This window comes from Euleptes europaea, chromosome 13 (assembly GCF_029931775.1).
Source record: "Euleptes europaea isolate rEulEur1 chromosome 13, rEulEur1.hap1, whole genome shotgun sequence".
Taxonomy (NCBI): domain Eukaryota; kingdom Metazoa; phylum Chordata; class Lepidosauria; order Squamata; family Sphaerodactylidae; genus Euleptes; species Euleptes europaea.
In genome coordinates this window covers 2,809,393-2,833,645 of record NC_079324.1, presented here as the reverse complement: position 1 = coordinate 2,833,645, position 24,253 = coordinate 2,809,393, and the positions used below count along the sequence as shown (strand labels likewise).

Sequence of the window (24,253 nt, the reverse complement as noted above, 5' to 3'; positions counted from 1 at the left end):
ATCCCAGGCAGGTAGGATTTATTATGCAGTGAAATGTTAAGGCAGATGTGAGAGAGTGAAATCCTTCTTCTCCACTCCTTGCTATTGACTGATAGCCACTTTCTTAGCAGATGACAGTTGCTAACATTTCTCCACTGTGGCATTTCGTCCTAACCCATCCTAGGATTCCATGCCCAGCTCACTATGGGCAAACAGGACTTGGTACTGTTTCCAGATTCTACAAGACAAAGTAGCTCAAGGAAGAATTCAGGCAGGAGAAGGGCGGGTCAGAGGATACTCACTGACAGTGGTAACGGGCCTGGGGAAAGGCAGGAAGCCTCGGGAATGGACAGAGGTAAAGCCCCTTCCGTAAAAGAAACACGGAGCAAAGCCCAGCAGTTTCTGGAATCTGTCTTGAAAGCTCTTCATGCGGGTGCCTTCTTCAAAGACCACCTGCTGGAAAAGATGGTTCTCTCCAAATGAGAAAGCGGGAACCAGGTGGGCCCTGCATGGGAGAGACCATCGTGAGTGAGGGAGGGCAGTTGACAGTGTACGAGCCAAAAGCCTGCATTGTGTTCGAATGGCTTTGTGACTCAGCGAGCTGAACACTGTCTCCATTAACATACTGTGGCTTGTGACTGCAAAAACAAGGGGCCATGCATTGGGCTGGCCTAAGCAGAGGCCCTCCTCTCCCTCCACTTGGCAGGGTCTTCATGGTTCCTTGCATCTTCAGTTAAAGAATCTTGGCAAATGGTTTCCATTGGACTGTTTTAGACTCAGACTTCATATAGGTTTTGCCCACTTTGTTACAAGGCTGTGTTTTGAACTTCACAAAGCACTTGCCAGGGAAGATTGCTTTTGGGTAGCTTATTATCTGTTTGCCCCCCACCTCCCCATCCCAGCCAAATAGTAAAGTGACCTGTCATTCAAGTGTACGTACCCATGCTGAAGTGCCATCCGGACGAAACCTTTGCGATTTTTAAGGATTAAGGTAATCAATCCTGGCCTAGAGGTGAGTGATTCAGCTGCACCCCCAACGGCAATTGCCACCGCATTTCCAGTGCCGTTCTTGGATAGCAGATGCCCTATTGCTTGGCGGGTCACAGGACACATACCTACAGAGGAGGGAAGTTTGAGAACAATGTCCAAAAGAGTTAGCTCCTATCTGGCCTTGCAGCAAGTTGGGTTTCTGTATCTTTAATTATTTCACTATTTAGCCCACATGATCCAAAAAGATTGAGAAAAGTTATAAAATGTTAAACCAGTATCCAAATATGAAGCACAATATGAATAAAGACTAAACATGTCACAATTCAAGATCGAGTCCTGTATTATGAATGATAAAAAGGCAACAAAGTCTTGGGTGAAGAGGGATGTGGCAGACTCACCTCCACTCATCAAGTATTCTCTGAAAACGGGCAAGCGGAAATTGCCTGCAAGGACCGCCAGGGAGGGCTTGATGCCTGGGAATTTTTCGCAGAAACCCGTGGAGCGAGTGACAAAGTTGCAGAAAGCACCAACACAGAGGATCCCGTGGGGGTGGATGCCAACAATATAATTGTGGCTTGGGAGCAAATTGTGAGTCTTCACCAGCTGGAGGATAAAAATAAGTAAGCAAGAAAAGGAGGTTTGAATGTGAAGCTTTGTTTTCAGTTTCCAGATCAACCTATCTACTGAGAAGCTCCAGTAGAGACACCGTTTACTTTGGGCTGTTTGATTTCATCAACCCCTGCAAGAATGTGTGGGGTGCAGCAGTGGCAGGTGCTACCAGTAGTGGAGAAGGGCCAACAACCTAACCAGGGAAGGTTGTCTTTCACTGACCCACTTGGAGCACTGCAGAACGGAAGCACTCCGCCAAGATTAATTTTCCCTTTTTGAAAGAGTGAGCCAATGGATATGCAGACTTCGTTTACTGAGTCAAAATAATTAATGATAGGCAAGATGGCTTGTTTTTTAGTGATGGGAATAATTTGTAACTCATGGATGCAATTGTAATTGTGGTGCGTGGGGCCCACTTTTTCTTTCTTCCACTTCACTGGAGCAGGAAATGCTTCACAAGAGCCTAGAAGGCGTCACCTTGGTATCCTCAAGGAGAACCCAAACAGAAACAGTTTCTTACTCAGAAGGATGCTTGGCTTGAACACCCTCACATGTTGTTGGTTGAAAGTTTTAAACTTTTTTTTTTTTTGGCCATCAAGTTGCAGCTAACTTATGGTGACCCCTGGTGGGGTTTTCAAGGCAGCAGACTTTAGGAGGTGGTTTGCCTCGACGTCACGACCCTGGTATTCCTTGGACGTGGCCCATCCAAATACTTGCCATGGTCAGGGCTGAGAGTGGGTAACTGGCCCAAGGTCACCCAGCAAGCTTCCATGGCATGAGTGGGGATTTGTACCAGGATTTCACAGGTCCTAGTCCAACACCTTGACCACAACACCATGCTGGCTCTCCTTTTAAAATCTTTTTACTGTATTTATTTTCAGGTGGGTAACTGTGTTAGTTTGTAATAGCAGTACAGCAAGCCGGGGAAAAAATATTAAATGCATTTTCTGGGGTGGGGGGGGAACCCTGTGGGAACTCCCCATAGAATTCCACAGGGCTGCACTACGATTTTGCAGGTGTATTTTGAGGCCTGCAAATTCCAGCCCAAAAGAGGTAATGAAGCTGCCTAAATGCAGTTCGGCCGCCAGGAATGCCCCCCCCCCCCCCCGGACACTGGTGCAGGGAGATTCTCTGGGTAAATTGCCAAACGCCTCGCTGCCACTGGTGTCCGGGGGGGGGCAGCATAAGTCATCTTATGCCAGCATCCATGCCAGTTTGCACAGCACAAGTGGAACAGGCGCTAGCATAGGGGTCACACCGGCTCCTGTGTGGTTTGCCCCCCTCCCAGGGAGTGGCTGCTTGTCCTAAGAAAGTGTTCTACACAGCCCAAGGCTCACCCGAGGAGACTCCATTTGTCATCTCCATTCTGCCATGAATCTCAGTGGATCAGACATTCTCTTTGAGACCAACCTATCTCACAGTGTAGCTGTGTGAATAAAAAGAGAACCTCAGTGTACTACCCTGAGCTCCTAGATATTGAAAGTCTGAATGTATTTATTTGAAATATTTTAGGCCTCTTTCTCCAGTAATGTGGGCTTAAAGTGGCTTTCAACATAAGTCTTTCTAGCAATAAAGCCAATCCATAAAACTAGAACTGACATATCTGTGCATATCTGTTCTTCCAACACAGATTCATACAATTTAAGCAAAGGGTTGTCTAAACAGAATTTCTTTACAGTCTTTATGAAAGACCAATAGGAAAGAAGTAGTCCAGTTGGAAGCCCATTAGAAAGCCTCAGGGACACCACCCAAGAAGCTCTGGGACCGACAACCACTATCTACACTTGCTTATGGGAAGGGGTGGTGGACCCCAGGTCATGCAGGGCTTGAGCAGTTAAAACCAGCACTTTAAACTGAGTCTGGGACATATTACTGCCCAGTGGCTGACAACCCATTCTTGGGCAAGATGACTGAGCAGGTGCTGGCTGTGCAGCTTCAGGTGGTCTCAGAGGAGAGCGGATTCTCTAGATCCATTTCAATCTGGATTCAGGTCTGGGTTTGGGATGGAAACAGCCTTGGTCACCCTGACCTTTGCTGGGAGAGTGTGGCTTCTCGTGGACCTCTCAATAGTTTTTTTTTATGCCATTGACCGTGGTTGGGGATTGGGAGTGGGCACTATGCTTTGGGGGCTCCACTCTCACTAGACTGGCTGATTCCAGAAGGTGATTCTGAGGGACTGCTGCTCGGTCCTGTGGCACTTATGCTATGGAGCCCCACAGGATTCCCCACTGTCTGCCGTGCCCTTTTAAATCTGCATGAAACTGCTGGGAGAAGTTCTCCAGGGATTTGGAGTAAGGAGTCACAAATATGCTGATGACACCCACCTCTATATCTCTTTAACAGGTGACTTAGGTGGATCTGTGGAAGTCTTGAATAGGTGCCTGGAGAAGGTCTTTGGATAGATGAGGGCCATCAAACCGAATCTTGACCCAAACAAGACTGGGGTGCTGCTGGATAACAGAGAAGCTGTTCGGAGACTGTCAAGCCAGCCTGTCCTGGAGGCTGTGGCTCTCTCCTCAAGGACGATGTCTGGAGCTGAGGTGTGCTGCCTGCAGCTGGAGGCTCAGGTCAGCACTTTTTAACAACTTTACGCCAGATAGGGCCCTTCCTTGAAAAACCTGATCTGGCCATGGTCATCCATGCTCTTATCACATCCAAGTTAGATTACTGTAATGCACTCCATGTGGGGCTGCCTTTGAAAATGTTCCAGAAACTTCAGTTGATCCAAAATGCTACAGCCAGGTTATTGTCAGGGGCTGGTTACAGGGGTGATGCCACCCCTGTGCTGAAAGCTCTGCACTGGCTACCCATCTATTTCCAGGCACAATTAAAAGAGCTGGTTCTTACCTTTAAGGCCCTAAATGATTTGGGGTCAGGGTGCCTGAAGGACTATCTCCTCCCATACTATCCAGTCCACCAGTTAAACTATGTCTCTCAAGCCCTGTTCTCTGTGCTGCCATTTCCCATGGTAAGGCAGCAGGTGGCAACCAGAGACAGGGCATTTTCTGCAATGGTCCCTCCCCTTTGGAATTAGCTCCTCCTTGAGACCCTCAAGGCTGTCTTTTAGGCAATGTAAGAATTTTACTAGATTCACTGGAATATTATGACCATAATATTCAACAAACTGCGGCTTTTGTATTTTTGGATGCAGAAAAAGCCTTTGATATGGTCTCTTGGAACTTTTTGAAACGGATTTTGGATAAATTGAATTTTGGAGATCGTTTTCAGAAAGGTATATCGGCTATTTATACCTCCCAACAAGCTAAAATTTTGGTTAATGAATCAATGTCAGATAACTGCCAAATCACGAAAGGGACTAGACAGGGATGTCCCTTGTCTCCACTTTTATTTTTGTTGGTGTTGGAACCGCTATGTGTGAAACTAAGAAGTATGGAGGACATCCGCGGGCTAAGAATTAAAAAACATGAATTTAAGTTGAGAGCATTCGCGGATGACCTACTGCTAATTTTGGAAAACCCAACACAGTCAATGAATATACTTCAGGAGACTTTGGATGATTTTGGAAAAGTATCAGGCTTTAAAGTGAATCAAGAAAAAACAAAGATAATATTTAAAAATTTATCGGAAATACAACAACAGGAATTTATATCATATACTGGCTGGGAGAAAGCTAACAAAGTTAAATACCTGGGAATTTGGATCACTGCAAAGAATAAAGATCTGTTAACCAACAATTACCTCAAGTTATGGGGTAAGATTAAAACTGATATGATTATATGGTCAAACAAAAAATTGTCATTAATGGGACGTATCTCAACGATCCAAATGAATGTCTTACCGAGGATGCTCTTCTTATTCCAAAATTTACCAATAATATCACAAACAAAATATTTTGAAACTTGGAGGAAAGACATTTCAAACTTCATCTGGCAAGGAAAAAAACCAAGGACTGCTTATAAATACTTGGTGGATCTAAAAACTAGAGGAGGTTTAGCACTGCCTAACTTTCAACTCTATGCTGAAGCGGTAGCTTTAGTATGGCTAAAAGACTGGATGAATTTGTCAAATGTACGTTTGCTAGACTTGGAAGGTTATAATAACTTAAGTGGATGGCATGGTTATTTGTGGTATGATAAAATTAAACTACAAGCAACATTCCGTAATCATATAATCAGGTCTTCTCTACTTTGTATTTGGATGAGATATAAACACATTTTGGAACCAGAAACACCGATGTGGATATCGCCCCAAGAAATGCTAACTTTGCGCCCACTTAGACCAGACAAATTTATTACTTATCAAGATCTAACTAATTGGGAAGGAAAGAAATGCTCACTAAAAGACTTTCAACTGCTTAAGGATGATTTACAATGGCTTCAATATTACCAAATCAAATCAGTTTTTGTACAAGATGCAAAAAAAGGTTTCTCTAAAGAAAAATCTCCTTTTCAAAGGATTCTACTAGACAATAATACAAAGCTGATTTCTAAAATGTATAATCTCCTTTTAACAATATACTGTGAGCAGGACACGATTAAACCAACTATGATCGATTGGGCTCAAAATGTGGGACATGATATTGTTTTAAATAAATGGGAAAGATTATGGTCTAAAGATTTAAAAGGAATAAAAGCACAGTCAGTGCGAGAAAACATCTATAAAATGATGTATAGATGGTATCTAACACCCAAGAAAATTGCAAAGATTTATAAAACGATGTCCCCTATTTGTTGGAAATGTAACAAAGAAATTGGTTCCTTTTATCACATGTGGTGGACCTGTGACAAAGCCAAAGACTTCTGGGACATGATTTATAACGAACTGAGACTAATACTACAAAAGAATATATCCAAAACACCAGAAATGATGTTATTGAGTATGATTCCAGACGACTTAGCAACACAAAGAACCTTTTTGATATATGCCACAACAGCTGCGAGACTGCTTTATGCAGCGAAATGGAAAGGGCTAGAAACTCCAGAGAAAAAAGACTGGATTGTTAAAATGTTTGAAGTGGCAGAAATGGCAAAACTCACAGCTATTCTAAATGAAGAAAATGACGTTCGGTTTTTGGGGGAATGGGGGGCGTGGATGCATTATTGTGAATATGAGTTAAAATTGGGAAGAATGGAAGAATATTTTCTAATCTGATCCAGAGGATTATTTTTGATTTTTTTTTCATATTGAATAAGCATAATTATATTTACTAACAGATTATGGTTTTTTATATATGGTATTGATATTTTATCAAGATTAGATTACCTATGACGGGAGGAACTTTTTATTAAGAGGCAGATAGAGGTGATGGGGAAGTCAAAAAATTTTCCATTTCTTTTTTTCTTTTTTCTTTTCTCTTTTTTATTATATGATATGGAATTATAACAACTTTAGGTTAGAATTGAAATTCGATATTGTTATAGATGTTGTTTAATGCAATGGAAAATTTCTATTATAAAACCCAATAAAAATTTATATATAAAAAAAGGCTGTCTTTTAGGCACTATGCCAAAACTGTGTGGTGTAGTGGTTAAGAGCAGTGGTTTGGAGCAGTGGACTCTGATCTTGAGAACCAGGTTTGATTCCCCACTCCTCCTCCGCGGAGGCTAATCTGGTGAACTGGATTTGTTTCCCCACTCCCATGCATGAAGCCAGCTGGGTGACCTTGGGCTAGTCATACTCTCTCAGCCCTACCTCCTTAGCCACGTGAACGCAGCATCTAGGCAATGGCCTAGAGCAGAGAAGGCGGCTTCTTGGGGCTCAGTTCAGGAAATAGAGTTGGGTGTCATCAGCATTTGACATTCACAAAATCACAAAAAAATCACAAAATCACACAAGGCTGGAAGAGACCACAAGGGCCATCCAGTCCAACCCCCTGCCATGCAGGATCCCACAATCAAACCGCTCCCGACAGATGGCCATCCAACCTCCAAAGACGGGGACTCCATTCAATCCCAAAGCTATGGACGATCTCAATAAGTGGCCTGACAGAGATCTTAAATAGTATTGGGGGAGGGAGGGGAGGACTGATCCCAGAAGTACTCCAAGGGAACCAACTCTGCATCCCCACTGGTAACTCTCTATGTTCAGTAAGACAGAAAAGAATGAAACGGTTAGAGCGGCACCACCCTCTCTCCCTCCTCATCCTCCAAGTGCCTCACTAGTTTTGACCACAGGTTCATTGTGCCATAGAACATTAGAAAATTAAGTGCCTCCAACTTGGTTGCACCAAAGCGTGGAAACAATTTTAGATTTTAGCCCAGTGTGCTGTACTTTACACACTCCCCACTTCATGGAGAAGTGATAAGTTGCAGGGACAGTGGTTATCCCAATTTAGTTCCCTTTGGAAGGAAAGAGACTTAACGGCATTTTGTAATATTTGCTTTTTGTAATAGAAGTAGAACACAGGTGGAGGCAAAGAATCAGACCCATTACCCCATATCAGATCCCCAAACAGCAGAAAGATCCTCCACCCCAAGATGCTCCCCAGCATTGTCTGCTCTTTCTCTGCCAGAATCTAAAGTTTCTGTTTCTTCACACTGAGAGCCACAGTCTTCCACCACAATCTTCTCTCACAATCTTCAGCAGAGGGGTGATCACCTTCGAGCCCTGATGAGGGCTTGGACAAAGCCTCCTCCTAAAACGTAAGGCCCATTGAGGTGATAGCTGCACTCCTTTTAGGGGAGGGGCTGTGGCTCAGTGGTAGAGCATCTGCTTGACATGCAGAAGGTCCCAGGTTCCACCCCCAGCATCCCCAGTTAAAGGGACCAGGCAAGTAGGTGATGTGAAAGACCTCTGCCTGAGACCCTGGAGAGCCGCTGCTGGTCTGAGTAGACTATACTGACTTTGATGGACCGGGGGGGGGGGGTTGATTCACTATAAGACTGCCTCAGAAACATAGCCATTTCTATTGTCACACCTCCCAGGATTGCCAGTTCAGACCAAGCTCACAGAGTAGACTCATTCACAGTTCATTTGACAACATCACTGTATCCAGGTTAACCTGGACTGACTATTCTTCAACATCAAATACTTCTGGACACATAATTCAATTTCCAAAGTCCAAACTATGCACTTTCAAAATTTTGTTTGCAGCCTTTAGAGGACATGCATGCCTGATCTCCAGAACTTACCTGAATAGGAAAATAATCTCGAAAATGATTCCAGATGAGCCAATTCCGTACCCAGGAAGAACTCCTCCCACCTGCAAGATACAGAAGATACACAGGGTGCTTTTGTGGGCCACAGCAAAACTGACACCCCCCCGTCACTGTTCAAGGAAGGGACTCCCAAGAGCCTTCAGAGCAGATGCCCTGAGCAGCCCTACAGTGAGGCAGCTGTCTGTTTTTTCTTGCTTTGCCTGCTAACTGAAAAAGGAACTAAGTGTTTAAGTATTGGAAGTGTTTTTGGAAATAATATGGCATCAAGACAAAAGACAGTAGAAGAACCGCCTGACTGCTGAGAGACGGTTCTCAGGGAAGCGAGAGCTGGAGAGCCCCTGTGCATTAGTGATGCACGCTGTGAACTTGGACACCACCTTCAAATTTTTAAACAAACATATGCCCCCAACCATAAAAACTAGAAATGCTAATTTGGGAGAATGAAAATTTTCCTAAGCTTCACAGCTACAGAAAATTTGCACATATTAATTGATTTTAGAAGAAGATTTGGTTTTTATACGCCGACTTTCTCTACCACTTAAGGGACACTCAAACTGGCTTACAATCACCTTCCCTTCCCCTCCCCACAACAGACACCCTGTGAGGTAGGTGGGGCTGAGAGAGTGTGACTAGCCCAAGGTAACCCAACTGGCTTCATGTGTGTAGGAGTGGGGAAACCAACCCAGTTCACCAGATTAGCCTCTGCCGCTCATGCGGAGGAGGAGTGGGGAATCAAACCTGGTTCTCAAGATCAGAGTCCACTGCTCCAAACCACCGCTCTTAACCCCTATACCATACAGTTTTGGCATAGTGCCTAAAAGACAGCCTTGAGGGTCTCAAGGAGGAGGTAATTTCAAAGGGGAGTTAAGCACCAGTACTCTGAATTGCGCCTGGAAAGGGACCGGCTGCCGCTTCCAGCACTGAGTTGAGGTGATTGCTGTGCTGTTGCATTGTGAAAAAACGATTTTTCTGGGCAGCTTTCAAAGGCAGCCCCACATACTAACTGTCATCTAATCTGGATGTGACCAGGAATGGCTGCAACCTGTGTACCACCCGAAGATGACAGAAGCACTATGTCCTATGTATGTTTAAAGCACTGAGGAGACTGGAACCTTTAACTGCAGGATCCAGCAGCACCTCCAAGTGACAAACGTCCTCCTTCAGGGGGAGTGTGATGCCCTCCGGGACAGAATGACTCTTCAGTCCTCGACCAGCTTTGTCGTTGACCAATGGCACCTCAGCCTTGTCTGGATTGGTTTTTCCTTTATTGGCCCTCATCCATCCTGCTACTTTCTCCTGGCACCTGTTCAGGACTTCCAAAGACCTGGCCAACTCAGCTGTTAGGGAGCAATAGAGATGGGTGTCATCCTCATATTGGTGGCACCTGTGATCTACTCCATGATTTACTGCAGTTCCAAGGCACCAGAATCTTGAGTAGGTCCATGCCAGGTTTATAGTTTGTGGTGGTGGAGTGGTTAAGAGCGGTGGACATTAATCTGGAGAACCGGGTTTGATTCCCCACTCCTACACATGAGTGGTAGACACTAATCTGGTGAACCGGGTTGGTTTCCCCACTCCTACACATGAAGCCAGCTGGGTCACCTTGGGCTAGTCACAGCTCTCTTGGAGCTCTCTCAGCCCCACCTACCTCACAGGTTGTCTGTTGTGGGGAGGGGAAGGGAAGGTGATTGTGAGCTGGTTTGATTTTCCCTTAAGGGGTAGAGAAAATCAGCAAATAAAAAAACAACTCTTCTCCTCCTCCTCCTCCTCCTTTGGAACAGGAAAAGCAGCCATAGACACTGGTAGGCCTCATCCTCTTTTCTTTGTTTTATACCGTTTCTCCTGAATAAAGTTATACTCTGTTCATTTAAGAAGGCGCTCAACATATTGAACATGTTTAGTGCTGGCCTACAAATGGAGGCCTCATTTCTTAGGTCTGAGCAATTCATCTGCATCCAGAAATTAATAGGTAAAAAACAAACAAACTAGGAAGCCACTGCAGTCTCGTGGTTAGCAGGGGACTTTCTATCACTAGAGTGCCTCCTGTCCTGGATGCATGGGCTTGCTACTGATTTTTATACCCTCGTCACATCTGGGACTCAGAATATTCACTCTTGACCCCCACCTGTCTGTGGGTCTAGCACTGACTGCCCACAAGATGGCCAAGTTCAACGTGCTGGTCAAGGGAGTGCACAGGGAGTGGAACTGCTTAGCCTAAGATGACAAGTGTGGCCAGGAAACAGAAGCAGGAAAAGCAACCAGACACAATCCGTGCAGCAGCACGACAGCTGTGCTACACCCAGAAATTACACTGGGGCTGCTTTCCCCAGCATGGAGAGGCAGTGAGGGATGGAAGCTGATCCTAAGGCCGTGTTGGCGAACCTATGTCACGCGTGCCGCAGCCGGCACATCGAGCACTCTCTGTGGGCACGGGTGGACCCGCCGCGTCTGCCTAGGGCTGTGCCGTGTTGCCGTGTTGAGGGAGCTGAGGACAGTGCTCCTTCTCCCCAAGCCCATGCTCCCCAAGCCTGCGCTGGCGCCCTCCCTCTCCTTGCACCCGGGGCAAGCCCTTCCCTCTCTCTCAGCTGAGCTGAGGCCGCAGCTCAGCTGTTTGTCGGGGGCCCCGCCCGTCTTCAGTTTGGATGGGGGAGGCTGTGGCCGAGCACCTTGCCACGCCCCCCTCTCAGCTGAGCTGTGGGGCAGCTCAGCTGTTTGTCAGGGGCCCCGCCCATCTTCAGTTTGGACCAGGAGGCTGTGGCCAAGCACCTTGCCACACACCCCTCTCATGTGTTTGTCGGGGGCCCCGCCCGTCTTCAGTTTGTCTGGGGGCCCTCCCGTCTAAAAAAGCATTTAGAAAATTCTACAACATTTGCAGACAATCCTACAAGCCATCAGGAAATCTACAAGGAATTTTCTAGCATTGTAGCAGCTGCAAAGGTGAATTTTAGTAACAGATTTTTACAGTTCCGTAAGATAGAGACAACCCTGTGTTTTCTTACTTCTCCAGATAAAGCCCAATTTGAAGAACTTGATCTTTCCTGCCTACACTGGTTAGATTTAGAAAATCTGGAAATGGAGCTAATAGAATTTCAAGAAAGCTCTGTCTGGAAAAATAAATTCTATGACCTGCGTGAAACACTTGAGAAGATAGAAGGGATGCCAAAGGACAGCACAGTTAGTTCTGAAAATGAAATCCTTAAAGTGTGGAATTCTCTGCCAAATAATTTTAAGTCAATGAAAGCACTTGGGATTGCTTTCCTTACTTTGTTTGGATCATCTTATGCTTGTGAGCAGCTGTTTTCAACTTTGAATTATATCAAATCTGTCACCAGAAACAGGCTAACAGATGACCTGAGTGCTGCATGTGTTGCTCTCAAACTTCCAAAGTATGAGCCAAGGGTAGGCAAATTATCAGCATGCACACAACAGCAAAAATCACATTAATTGTTCAAAAAATTTGATGATAGCTTCAAAGATGTCACAAAAATGGTGAATTACATCATGGCTCGTGCTCTGAATTGTCGACAGTTTCAAGCACTTCTTGAGGAGGTTCAGGCACAGTATAATTGTTTGTTTATGTACAATAATGTCCGGTGGCTGAGTAGAGGACGAGTCCTGGAGAGATGCATGCCAAATGCAAACTTTTACCTTTCAATAAAAAGTTGTTTGTATCATTGAAAGCTCTGTTATTGTGTTTTTCTTTTAACGCAAAATATGTGAATGTATGAGTTGTTTTTTCTAAACTAAAACCTCAGTATTCAGGTTAAATTGCCGTATTGGCACTTGGCGATAAATAAGTGGGTTTTGGGTTGCAGTTTGGGCACGGTCTCTAAAAGGTTCGACATCACTGTCAGGCCTAGCCTGTACAGGAAATGCCAGGCAAGGTCTGACTGAGGATGTTATGCTTATTGCAGGTGCTGGCCAAGGTCAGCTGTAGCAACTGCCAACTAGTGTTTTGACTCTGGACTCTGTGTGAATCTTGCCTCAAGGGGAGGGGGGTTCTCATGGCATCCAATGCTTTTGATTTCATATATACCCTGTACCATGCTCTTAGTTCTCATTAGTGCCATCTTGCTTCTAGCTGCTGTAAACCTATGGATCTTCCAATAAATCAACTCTCTTTTGGACTACTTGTCTGTGGATGTTGTTTATGGGATTGTCATGGGGCAAGTGCTCACATTATGGCACTAATATCCCTACCTCTTTCACTTGGATTTTAATCCCTGGCTAGAGCCCTGGAGGGATTGCCGGGTTCTCGGGTTGGAGCTGAGGGTGTGCTCCCCGAGTGAATTGTTCCTGGCTGGAGCCCTGGAGGGTTCGGCTGGATCTCGGGTTGGAGTATAGGACGTGCTCCCCAAGTGGACTGGAGCCCTGGAGGGTTCACCCGAACGCTCATTTTCATCGTTGGGAACGCCGGCCGAGCTCCCCGACAACCCTGGCTTATTGCAGGACATTTTGGAGGAAACACTGCGAACGGACGCTGAAGCCTCCCGGCTAATTGGGTTTGTAGCTGACCAGTGGCATCACCTGGCTGCAACGTCCCCCTGGAAGACACCGGACGCTGATCAACGTGCCCAGGATGACCTCTGACAACTGGACGTGCTCCTGGAAGAAGTCTGACTGGCGCAAGAGGACTTGGTAACACTGACTTGTTTGTTGGCGAGACTTACGCTCCACTAGACTCCATCGGCACCAGCGGTCCCGATCCAGGGACCAGTCGATTTTTTGCCCATGGCAGGAGCTACAGGGGAAGCAGTTCCGCAATCCGTTCTGGATCCTGCCCTGTGTCAACGGGAGGCACGAAACGTGGCAGCCCGGACGGTCATGGTTCTGCTGGACTTGCTACTGGCTACGGCGATGGCGGCAGACGTCGAGAAACTGCTGACCCCTGAGTTCGGCTCAGCGTCGGCGGATCTGGCTTCCCGGGTCCAACCGCTGTTGGGCCAACCTAAAGAGATTGAACTGCTCTTACAGCTGGAGGCCTTACCGATCGTGACGGCAGCTGCTGCTGTCCAACTTGAACAGGATTGGGCTCTCGCTGACCAGAAGAGAGTGGAGGAGCAACAGTTGGCCGATGCAGCCGCCGCTTGGGCGCGAGCGGCGGCAGGATGCAGTGTACGGCTGAAGGGAAGCGGGGGACTTGGACGGTCTTTCCCCTTGTTTTCTCCGGATGGTGGCTTGCCTCGTGATATGGCACGCAGACGATGACTCGCTTTTAGTTCCGACGTAATGGAGTACTCGGATGACGAGGACTTATACGGGGACTTATACGTAGGGGAGGAATGGAATACCCATCTCCGAGTCAGCCAACCCCGAGGCACGGGAGGATCCGAGGAAGAGATCCATGTCCTGTGGTTCCAAAACTGGGACCTGGCGGACCGTTTAGCCCGTTTGCAGGATCAAATGGATGTACTGATGTGGGACTACGACCGTCTGCCATGAACTCAAGCAACTCCAGCGCAACCACCGCAAGCGCCCCCGGCTCAACCACCACAACTGCCCCCGGCTCAACCACCGCAACTGCCCCCGGCTCAACCGCAAGCACCTCCACTGCTGCCGGCTCAGCCGGTACCAACCCTGCCACTCCCTGGGCAACCTCCGGTACCACCACCGCCGGTGGCCCCAATCGTGCAATGGAATCAACCTCGTCTGCGAGTGACTTATGATGGCTCCGTGGATACATTGCCCTGTTTCCTACACCATGTGGACAGTTATATGAAGGAACAGGGGCACAACTTTCCCACAGAAAATACCAGAGTACGGTTTGTTTCCTCACTTTTGGTAGGGAAAACCGCGAAATGGATGGTCCTTCAGTTCGAAACATGGGCCCGATCCATCCACTCTCTCAACAAATTTATGCGAGCGTTAAGATGGCAGTTCGAAAACCCGTTCCAAGGAAAGAAGGCCAAGGCTGCCCTCCTACAACTCCGTCAAGGATCCTCTTCAGTCAGAGACTTTGCTGATGAATTTCAGAGACTTGCGAGTAAGATAGTGGATTGGACTGAAGCTACTCGGGTGCATTATTTCTGTGAAGCCTTACACCCCAAGATATTGAACTGGGCTTACATGCAACGGGATCCAACAACCCTGGAGGAATGGATCCTACTGGTGGAAGAAGTAGAGAGCCGCTGCCAGTTCATAACCCAGGCCCGACGTCTGGCCAAGGAGGGAAGCCAGAAAGCCCCTCCAAGAGCTGCAGTTCCTGTCCCGCGGAGACCAGCTCAACCCGCTCAAGACCGAGTGTCGCACTTTCAAAGGGGAGCCTGCCTCGTTTGCAGTGCCATGGGTCATTTTGCTGCGGCCTGCCCATCTTGCCCGGAGCAGCCAACTCCCGCTCCCCGCCCGGAGGAGACACAGCACGGACGAGGACGTGCTCAGAGGAGAAGCGCAGCGACTGATCGCAGTGCCGCACCGGGACGGAGAGCGCCCCCAGCCCTCTACGTCGAGGAGCCGGAACATGAGACCTTGCCAGCGGACCCATCAGGGTCCCAGATTACAATTAACCCGTCGGGGTCCCGGATTACAATTGCCCCAACAGGGGAGGGTTCTGCATAGTCGGATGAGGGCCGCCACTGGGATGCTGCCTTAAACCTAGAGTCTCCCCTGGATCTATCAAAAAATGGACTGGGTCTGCAGTGAGTGGAGCGGCCCCGCAGACCTTTGCAGACGTTTCTGCCAAACCCAAGGCTCCTGTAATGGTAAGTGAAGTGGGGGAAACTGTATATGTGGACGTGGTCTTGCAACATTATAGAAAGAGACCCCAGTTACAAGTCAGAGCCCTCATAGACTTGCGATGTGCCCGCTCTTTGATCAATGAGGCCACTTTCAAGGCACTCAAGGTGAAAGCGGTACCTCTACCGAACCCTGTTCAATTCGCCCAGATGGATGGCAGTGACTTTAAAGGTGGGCCAGTTGACTGTCGCACATGGGGTGTAGCGATGGGCATAGGCCATCATTGGGAGCAAATTGACTTCACTATAGCCCCTAATATTCAATACGCTGTGGTGTTGGGAATAAATTGGCTGAGGGGACACAGCCCCTCCATTGACTGGGGGCCCAAGACCTTATCATTTTCCAGCCCTGGTTGCGAACAACATCGGTACGAAGTAGCTGTTAAAACCGTACTCCCGTTGACCCCTGCCTTGGTTTCAGATGCCCCCGGGCCATCCCAACTACCTGCCGAGTATCAGGATTTTGCGGATGTCTTTAACATACAAGAGTGTGATGTGCTACCCCCCCCCCCACACACCGTAGATCTGACTGTGCTATTGAGGTGGTGGGGGAGGAAAAACTGCCAAAAAGCAAGATTTATCCCATGAGCGCTTCTGAAAGAACAGTGCTCTGTGATTTCTTGGACAAGAATCTGGCTCGAGGTTTTATCTGACACTCTACCGCTCCGTATTCAGCCCCCGCTTTCTTCGTATGCAAAAAGACCAGTGACTTGCACTTGTGCATTGACTTTCGGAAACTCAATGCTGTCACCCAAACCAATGCCTACCCCATTCCTCTGATCTCTGATCTTTTGGGGCAGTTAAAAGAAGGACGCATTTTTACTAAATTGGACCTGGTCGAAGCCTATTATAGAATCAGAGTCAGAGAAGGGGACGATCCCCTCACAGCCTTTTCCAGTTGTTTCGGGATGTTTGAATTTTTGGTGATGCCTTTCAGGTTAAAGGGGGTCCCGGGGGTCTTCATGCAACTTATTAACGAGATTCTACATGACTTGTTGTATAAAGGAGTGGTGGTTTACTTAGATGACATCCTTATTTACTCTAAGACCATGGAAGAGCATGTTGCCCTGGTTAGGGAAGTGTTGCAATGTCTTAGAGACAATCAACTCTATGCTAAGGTGTCCAAATGTGAATTCCACCAAAAACAGTTGACTTTTCTGGGTTATATAATTTCACATCAAGGACTTACGATGGACCCAGAAAAGGTACAAGCCATAACCAGTTGGGAACCACCCTCAACCCGTAAACAAGTTCAAAGATTTCTCGGGTTCACTAATTTCTACAGGGGGTTCCTCCCCAACTTTGCTCAAGTCGCTCTGCCCATCACAGACCTCCTTAAGACTAAAGGAAAGGGGAACGCTGCCATCCTGCCATCAGCTAAAGTGAATTGGGCCCCCCAATGCCAAACGGCTTTTGACAGTCTCAAGCGACTGTTTACCTCCGAACCGGTATTGAAACACCCTGATCCTGAACAAATGTTTGTAGTCCAGGTAGACGCTTCTAACGTAGTGATGGGGGGGTGCATTGCTACAGCGAGGGGGGGATGGCCACCTTCATCCGTGCGCGTACTTCTAGAAGAAGTTCACGCAGTCTCAGCTCAATTGGCCGATCTGGGAAAAAGAGGCAGCCGCGGTCAAGCTGTAAGCCCTTGGCCCAATCGAACCAAAAACCACATCAGAGACAGTCAGGTCCAAAGAAGCTGGTTTTACTGGTCAAAATAGGTTAACAGAGCATAAAGTAAAGGGTGACAGCAATGAGGCATGCTGGCTTGAACTTGGTAATATAAAAGCACAGAAAAAGGCAAGAGATTACAAAACACAAACAAAGCTGAGTTCCCAGAGCTTCAAACGGAGTTCGGTAGGCACAACATTCCTTGAGTCTGATGATGGGAAAGCGAAAGTAAACATCAACTGAGATACAAGCCTGACACAAGCCTGCCCTCATGGTGTGGAGGCAATTCTCAGAAGGTTGTAAGGTCTCTTTTGAAGTGTGGAGTGATTACAGGAATCTGGAAGCGTTAACGGGGGCTCGCAAAGTGTTCGCTAAACAGGTACGATGGGCGGACTTCTTTGCTCAATTCCGCTTTGTGTTAAAATATGTTCCAGGAAAGCAAAACTTGCTGGCCGATGCTTTATCCCGACTGCCCCAATACCCTACCAAAACTGAACGCCCCACAGAGTCCCTCTTCACTCCAGCTCAGAGGAGTTCACTGCCCACCTTGGCGGTGCAAACCCGGTCACAGACCCGACTCCCATCACAGTCTCCGCGGGGGGGAGCCCTAAGCCCGATCCCATCGGTCGGACTGTCTACACCTCCTTTGCTGGCTCTGGTGCCACCCCCCACACAGTGCCAAGATGCCAGTCCTGGAGTACAGTTGTCCACCCAACCCCCCCCCGGCATCGACTTCTAGTCCTGCGATGAAACCTGCTTACACAGTACCCTCTGTGCCGGACATGGAGGGACTGACCGATTCCTTTAAGGAATCCCTCCGTTGCAGTTGCCAAGCCGAACTTTCTGCAAACACTCTGCCAACGTCTCTGATTGAACGTGGGGGTTATTGGTTTAAAGACTCTAAGTTGTATGTACCTAAGGGACTGCAGAGGGAGGTTCTACATTTGGTTCATGGAGCCAAAACTGCGGGACACTTTGAGTTTCTTAAAACCTTACATCTGTCGAGGAGGCAATTTTGGTGGGCGGGCATGCGGACTGATGTGGATTCATTCATCTGTAGATGCCCAGTGTGTGCTGCTGCCAAAAGACCCCAAGGCAAGCCGCCCGGACTGTTACAGCCTTTGGAAACCCCCACTAGACCCTGGGAGGTAATCGCGATGGACTTTATGACCGATCTACCCCTCAGCGAGGGAAAAACTGTGCTCTGGGTAATCACGGACCTGTTCTCGAAACAGGTGCATCTGGTACCTTGCCCAGGTATCCCTTCCGCCCCAAAACTAGCCCGCCTTTTTGTGACGCATGTCTTCCGTCTACATGGATTTCCGCGCAAGGTGGTCAGTGACCGCGGAAGTAGTTTTGTGGCTAAGTTCTGGAAAGCTTTCTTAAAATTGGTTGGGGTAGAACAAGGACTGTCAACCGCCTTCCATCCCCAAACTGACAGCCAAGCAGAACGGGTGAATGCTGTGTTAGAATGCTACTTACGTTGTTATGTCAATTACCACCAAGATGATTGGGTAGAACTGTTGCCTTTTGCTGAGTATGCTTACAATAATGCTGTGCACCAGTCCACTGGGTTTAGCCCTTTTCAAGCTGTGTATGGACAAGACTTTGGCCCCATTGGCCCTGTTGACTTATCTGGGGAGGAGGGAGGTGGAGATGTGGCTACCTGGGTGCATACGATTCAAACAACCTGGCCGTGGTTAATGAAAAATCTGGAACATTCCAAACGCAAATATAAGGCTCAGGCTGACAAACACCGGTTGCCAGGTAAAGAATACGGGGTGGGAGATACAGTTTATCTGTCCACCAAGAATCTACAGTCAATCCGCCCGTGAGGCAAACTCAGTGACAAGTTTGTGGGTCCATTCCCCATTTCTCACATTATCAACCCGGTCACTTGGAACTCTCACTCCCAAAGTCGTTAAAAAGAATCCATCCAGTGTTTCATGTCAATCTGTTAAAACCACATGTCCCCTCCTCAGAATGGCATCCCGAGTCACCGCCTGAAGTGCCTGTGATGGTGGGGGGGGGAGGAGCATTTGAGGCTGCCAAAATCTTGGACTCGCGTATCCATCATGGATCCCTCCAATATCTGGTTCGTTGGAAGCACTTCAGTTCTGCTCAAGATGAATGGGTTTGCTCACGCGATGTTTCCGCCCCCCGTCTGGTCTGTGAATTCCATGCTGCCTACCTGCACAAGCCAGCGCCCAAGTAGTGGAGGGGGGGGCCTTGGGGGGGCAGAATGTCAGGCCTAGCCTGTACAGGAAATGCCAGGCAAGGTCTGACTGAGGATGTTATGCTTACTGCAGGTGCTGTACCAAGGTCAGCTGTAGCAACTGCCAACTAGTGTTTTGACTCTGGACTCTGTGTGAATCTTGCATCAAGGGGAGGGGGGTTCTCATGGCATCCAATGCTTTTGATTTCATATATACCCTGTACCATGCTCTTAATTCTCATTAGTGCCATCTTGCTTCTAGCTGCTGTAAACCTATGGATCTTCCAATAAATCAACTCTTTTTTGGACTACTTGTCTGTGGATGTTGTTTATGGGATTGTCATGGGGCAAGTGCTCACACTGTCATAATGCTTTAATAGGGATGCCAGCCTCCAGGTGGGACCTGGGCATCCCCCGGAATTACAGCTCATCTCTAGACTTCAGAGATCAGTTCCTTTGGAGAAAGTGTCTGCTTTGGAAGGTAGACTCTATGGCATTATACCCTGCTGAGGTCTCTGTAGTCCCCCAGGCTCCCCCCCCAATCTCCAGGAGTTTCCTAACCTGGATTTGGCAACCCTACCCCCATCCCCTGCCAGGGGGGACCTGGAAACCCTATGCTTTAACGCACAAATGCTCTGTCACGAAATACCAGTAACAATAAATGTAAGAACCAAACCCATGAAAACAAACAGATAGACATTCAGGGAGGAGGCAACACAGCCAACAGAAGCCACAGCTGTTAGATTTGGGTCTTTCCTTACCTTTTTCAGGTGTGCCCCAATCAAAAATAAGCCAAGTCACATAAAGGGCAGGGATAGGCCAGAAACTGGTGAAAAGCAGACAGATGAGGAGAAACAGGAAAACCATCCCTGGGGAAAGAAAAGAAGTCAGTCATCCATTTCCCTGCCCCATGCCAGAGCTTCCCTTCCCTTTGCAGAAGCCCCCCACCATGGCCCACGCAAGCATCTCCCTACTTGTCAGTGGCTACATTTGGAAGCTGCGCCTTTGACTTGAAGCCAGCTGACACATAAATGTGGCAGCAGCTGTCAGTGGCCAGCTCATAGCCAGAGACGGGTGATCATTTTCTCATAGCATCGTGCAGTATGAAAAATACTCCCAGATGAGCAAATAAACAACAAATGAGCCGTGATGCCTCTGTCAGAATCTTCCACTGATTCTTGTCTCAGTCCATTCCAAGGGCCTGGGTCCAATGTGGTAGGACTGTACAGTATCCTAAGAAAGGTCTGCTCTGGACCTTTGCGAAGGAATGGGGACGGGCAGAGGAGATATTTCAATTGGTGGGCAAGTAAGATTGAGGCTTATCCCTCTTATGCTTGCTGCCCCCCCCCCCCCACACACACACAAGCTGGGCTGGTTTCAGAATGCAGGGAGAATCAACGGGAAAAGGCTGCAGCATTATAGTAACTAAAGAAACACGGAACTTTCTTTTCCTTTAAAATTAACCGTTTTTACTCTGCTTTTTGAGGAAAGTGTTCCAAGGTTTGCTCAATGGCCTTTATTACACTGGAAAATTCATACAGGTTATAATTCAAGTCACAGAAATGGTTAGTTCCGCCAAAATGTCCCAAATAATATGTTTAGTCACACAGAGTAGAGCAATAAGAGTTTGAGAACTGGTAGGCGCCTCAGAGGGATCCAGTTCAGCATCCTGCTCAACGCAGGAAATCCAAAACTTATTTCCTGACTGGTGGCTTCTCAGCCTCTGCTTCAAGACTCTCCCCCCCCCCCCAGGAGATTCTCTACAACCTCCCTAAGTAATTTAGTCCCATTGTCCATTGTCTCTCACTATTAGGACCTGTTTCATATTGCTCTACCCTCCTGTACCCATTAGATCTCGTCTTGCTGTCTGGAGCAGCAGTGAACAAATATTTGCCCTCTTCCATGTGACCACCCCTCAGTAGGAGTGTCTTTTGCCTGCTATAAGCAGGCCAACACCTGCTGGCACTCAATGGAGTGGAGGAAAAATGTGTGTGTGTGGGAGACGACATCGCACAATGCCATGACATCACTTCTGTCTGGAACCTAGGCATGACATTGCTGTGACCCTCTGGGAATTTCCCTGATCTATATGGGTTTTACCCTAGTGACACAGAGGGTGGACTGGGAAGGTCAAATAGCCCTGGAGAAAGTGAAGCTCAGCGGCCCCTTCAGTGCCAAAAAATGGGCTTACTCCAGCAATGTGTCAGCAGCTCGAGACAATGGAACTGAAGAGCTGACACCAGTCATCGTTACCACTGAAGGATCCAGGCCAAGTGGCTACTGAGGCACTGGCAGAGTTGCATGGGCTTGTTTGCTCCTGGCTGCCTGTGGCCCACTGGGAAATTTCCTTGTAAATTCAATGGCCAGTCTGAGCCCTGGTGACATGGTGATGTCATTTCCTAATAGGGTTGCCAGGTCCCTCTTTGCCACTGTCGGGATATTTTTGGGCGGAGCCTGAGGAGGGCGGGGTTTGGGAAGAGGAGGAACCTCAATGCCATAGAATCCAATTGCCAAAGCAGCCATTTTCTCCAGGTGAACTGATTTATATTGGCTGGAGATCAGTTGTAATAGCAGGAGATCTTCTGCCACCACCTGGAGGTCAGCAACCCTACTTCCTGGTTCCTAGTCAGAAGTGACGTTGTGGTATTGTGACATGCCATTTTGCAAGTCTCACCCCTCCCCATGCTCCTGCCGGTGTGTGGGAGGGGCTAGCAACCCCACCCTTCAGGTACTTGACGAGCACAATCACATCTAGGAACAGAACAGATTTTTATTACGGCATTGCCATTCTAAGAATACCTGATAAAATTGTCCACAGTTCAATCATGTCTAGGGTTGCCAGGTGCCCACTGGTGGCGGGCAAACCCCCTGCAATTTACCCCTCTGCCCACTGACCACCTGAGGGTCAACGGGCAAACGTGCACGCGTGCGTGCATAACGCACGTGTCACTTCCGGTTTAGAACCAGAAGTTCTGCCTTGCGAGGGGCCTTATACCTCTTAGTTTGAGTGGTAAAGGGCCGCTTTACCACTCCAACTAAGAGATATAAGGCCCCTTGCGAGGTGGCACTTCCGGCTCTAAACCAGAAGTGACGCACGTGCGTCGGCGCGTTGTCACATGCGATTTACAACAACAGCCTCCCGCCGGAGGAGAAGAGGGATGTCAGATAGGGTTTCTGACACTAGGGGTTAAACAATATTCCTTCTGTGCACTCCCCCCTCCCTCCTGTTTTGCACACGACCCACTAGCTCTGGTCAGAGATCTGCAAGTGTATGGAGACCCGCCCGTGTAAATCTTTCATCTGATACCGGGTCTTGCTCACAATGCCAGGAACTCCACCAGCCTCACCTCTGATTGCCCTTAAGTACCCGGTACTTAACCCACTGAAGTCGTTACCAGGAGAAAGAAATGTATTGTTTCCCTTGTATTGCTGTAACCATTGTGTCCGTTCTATAAATGTAGCAAATTCCCAATGATCTGCATTCTAACCTTCTTCGTCTTGCTGAAACCACTGACTTCCAGAATAAATCTTTGAAATCACTGCCCTGTCTGGATTTGAGCTTCTATTGCCTGGGACGCCGTGAGTTTACTGAAACCTGACAAGGGACCAGGCAACCCTAATCACGTCCCCTCAGTCTTCTCCAGCCTAAACATACACAGTTCCTTCAACCTTTCCTCCCAGTAATTTCCCAGGCCCTGACCTCAGAGACACGGTTTTCCATTTCAGGGGAATGAGTGGAAGAAACCTGGGCAAGAGGCATGGCCAAGCCTGCGGAAGGTGCAGTGTCACACTTTGGAACAACGGCCAAGATCCAAAAAAAGGTCAAAAATAAATTTTAAAACAAATTTAAAACAAAGTTATTACAGCCAACCAGAGAATAAACCCAGATTCCGTACACGTGGCAGTTTGGCTTCAGTTGGCCATTCAAAATAGACTGGTCTAGTTTGGAACGTCCGCATGACATCACCCCCTAACGGAATACTTACCAGGTTCTCCCTTGCTTTGGTGTGATTGCTCCCCCAGATGTTTTTCCTCATGGGGACAGGCTTCTCTGGTGTCCTCATTGCTGCTGTGGTAGCTGATACCGCATAAGGTCAATGGGGCTTCCCCACAGCCAGTTTCCCCACACTTGCTCTGCCCTGATCTCCTAGCAGCAGCCACCATCCACTACTCCACTGGAGCATGTTGAGGGTGTTTTTTAATGGCAATTGAATTGTTATATCATTATAATATTACGCCAATATGTAAATCAGGTTCTCTGAACTTCCAGCTTTCATTATTAAAAAGTGTATATCTCTCTCCCTTGGTTGCGGTCATATAAAGGGAACAAGAGAAGCTTGAGGCTTACTTCTTAAAAATTAAATTTAAGGATCCAGAGAACCTGCTGGACATATTGCTGTAGTATTACAGCAATATAACAACATTCAATTGACAGTCAGAAAAACAATAAAAGCCATGTGGTGGGTGGATGGTGGTGAGAATGGCTGCCCCAGTGACTGGGGCTGGGAAAATGGCTACCGTATGGGCAGAGTCAGGAAAACCCAAACTTGCCTGTCCACACAGCAGCCATGCAAAACTTTGCAGGAAAGCAGCTCTGGGAGATGAGAGGCTGCTAGGGTTAAGTAGAGGTGCCATATCTGGGTTGGGAAATACCTGGAGATATTAGAGGTGGAGCCATGGGGAAATTGGGGGGGGGACTACTGCCCAACAGTACTGAATGTGAAATATAATCAATCAATTGGCCTTTATTGGCATATACTCAGAAACATAAGCAGTACACAAAATTCACTGTCCATACATTTTCAATTTAAATATGGTTCAAACTTTAGTCCTTATATTGACAACTTCCATCAAAAATTCCGCCATCTTTAAGGTGACTTCAGGAATAGTATCATTCAACAAAAACCGGCATACAGAGAATTCTTGACTAGATTTCCTTT

The 24,253-nt window shown here is 47.6% G+C and overlaps 1 protein-coding gene across 1 annotated transcript in view; it reads right to left on the bottom strand.

Annotated features, from left to right (window-relative positions):
- Positions 1-24,253, bottom strand: part of LOC130486608 (diacylglycerol O-acyltransferase 2-like) — a 43,284-nt gene that overhangs the window by 5,591 nt on the left and 13,440 nt on the right. The window contains exons 3-7 of the mRNA XM_056859929.1: positions 20,075-20,182; positions 8,670-8,740; positions 1,368-1,572; positions 920-1,094; positions 282-484 (exon numbers count right to left, since the gene is read on the bottom strand). Coding sequence (XP_056715907.1) covers positions 282-484; positions 920-1,094; positions 1,368-1,572; positions 8,670-8,740; positions 20,075-20,182 — 762 coding nt within the window. The remainder of the gene's footprint in view (positions 1-281; positions 485-919; positions 1,095-1,367; positions 1,573-8,669; positions 8,741-20,074; positions 20,183-24,253) is intronic.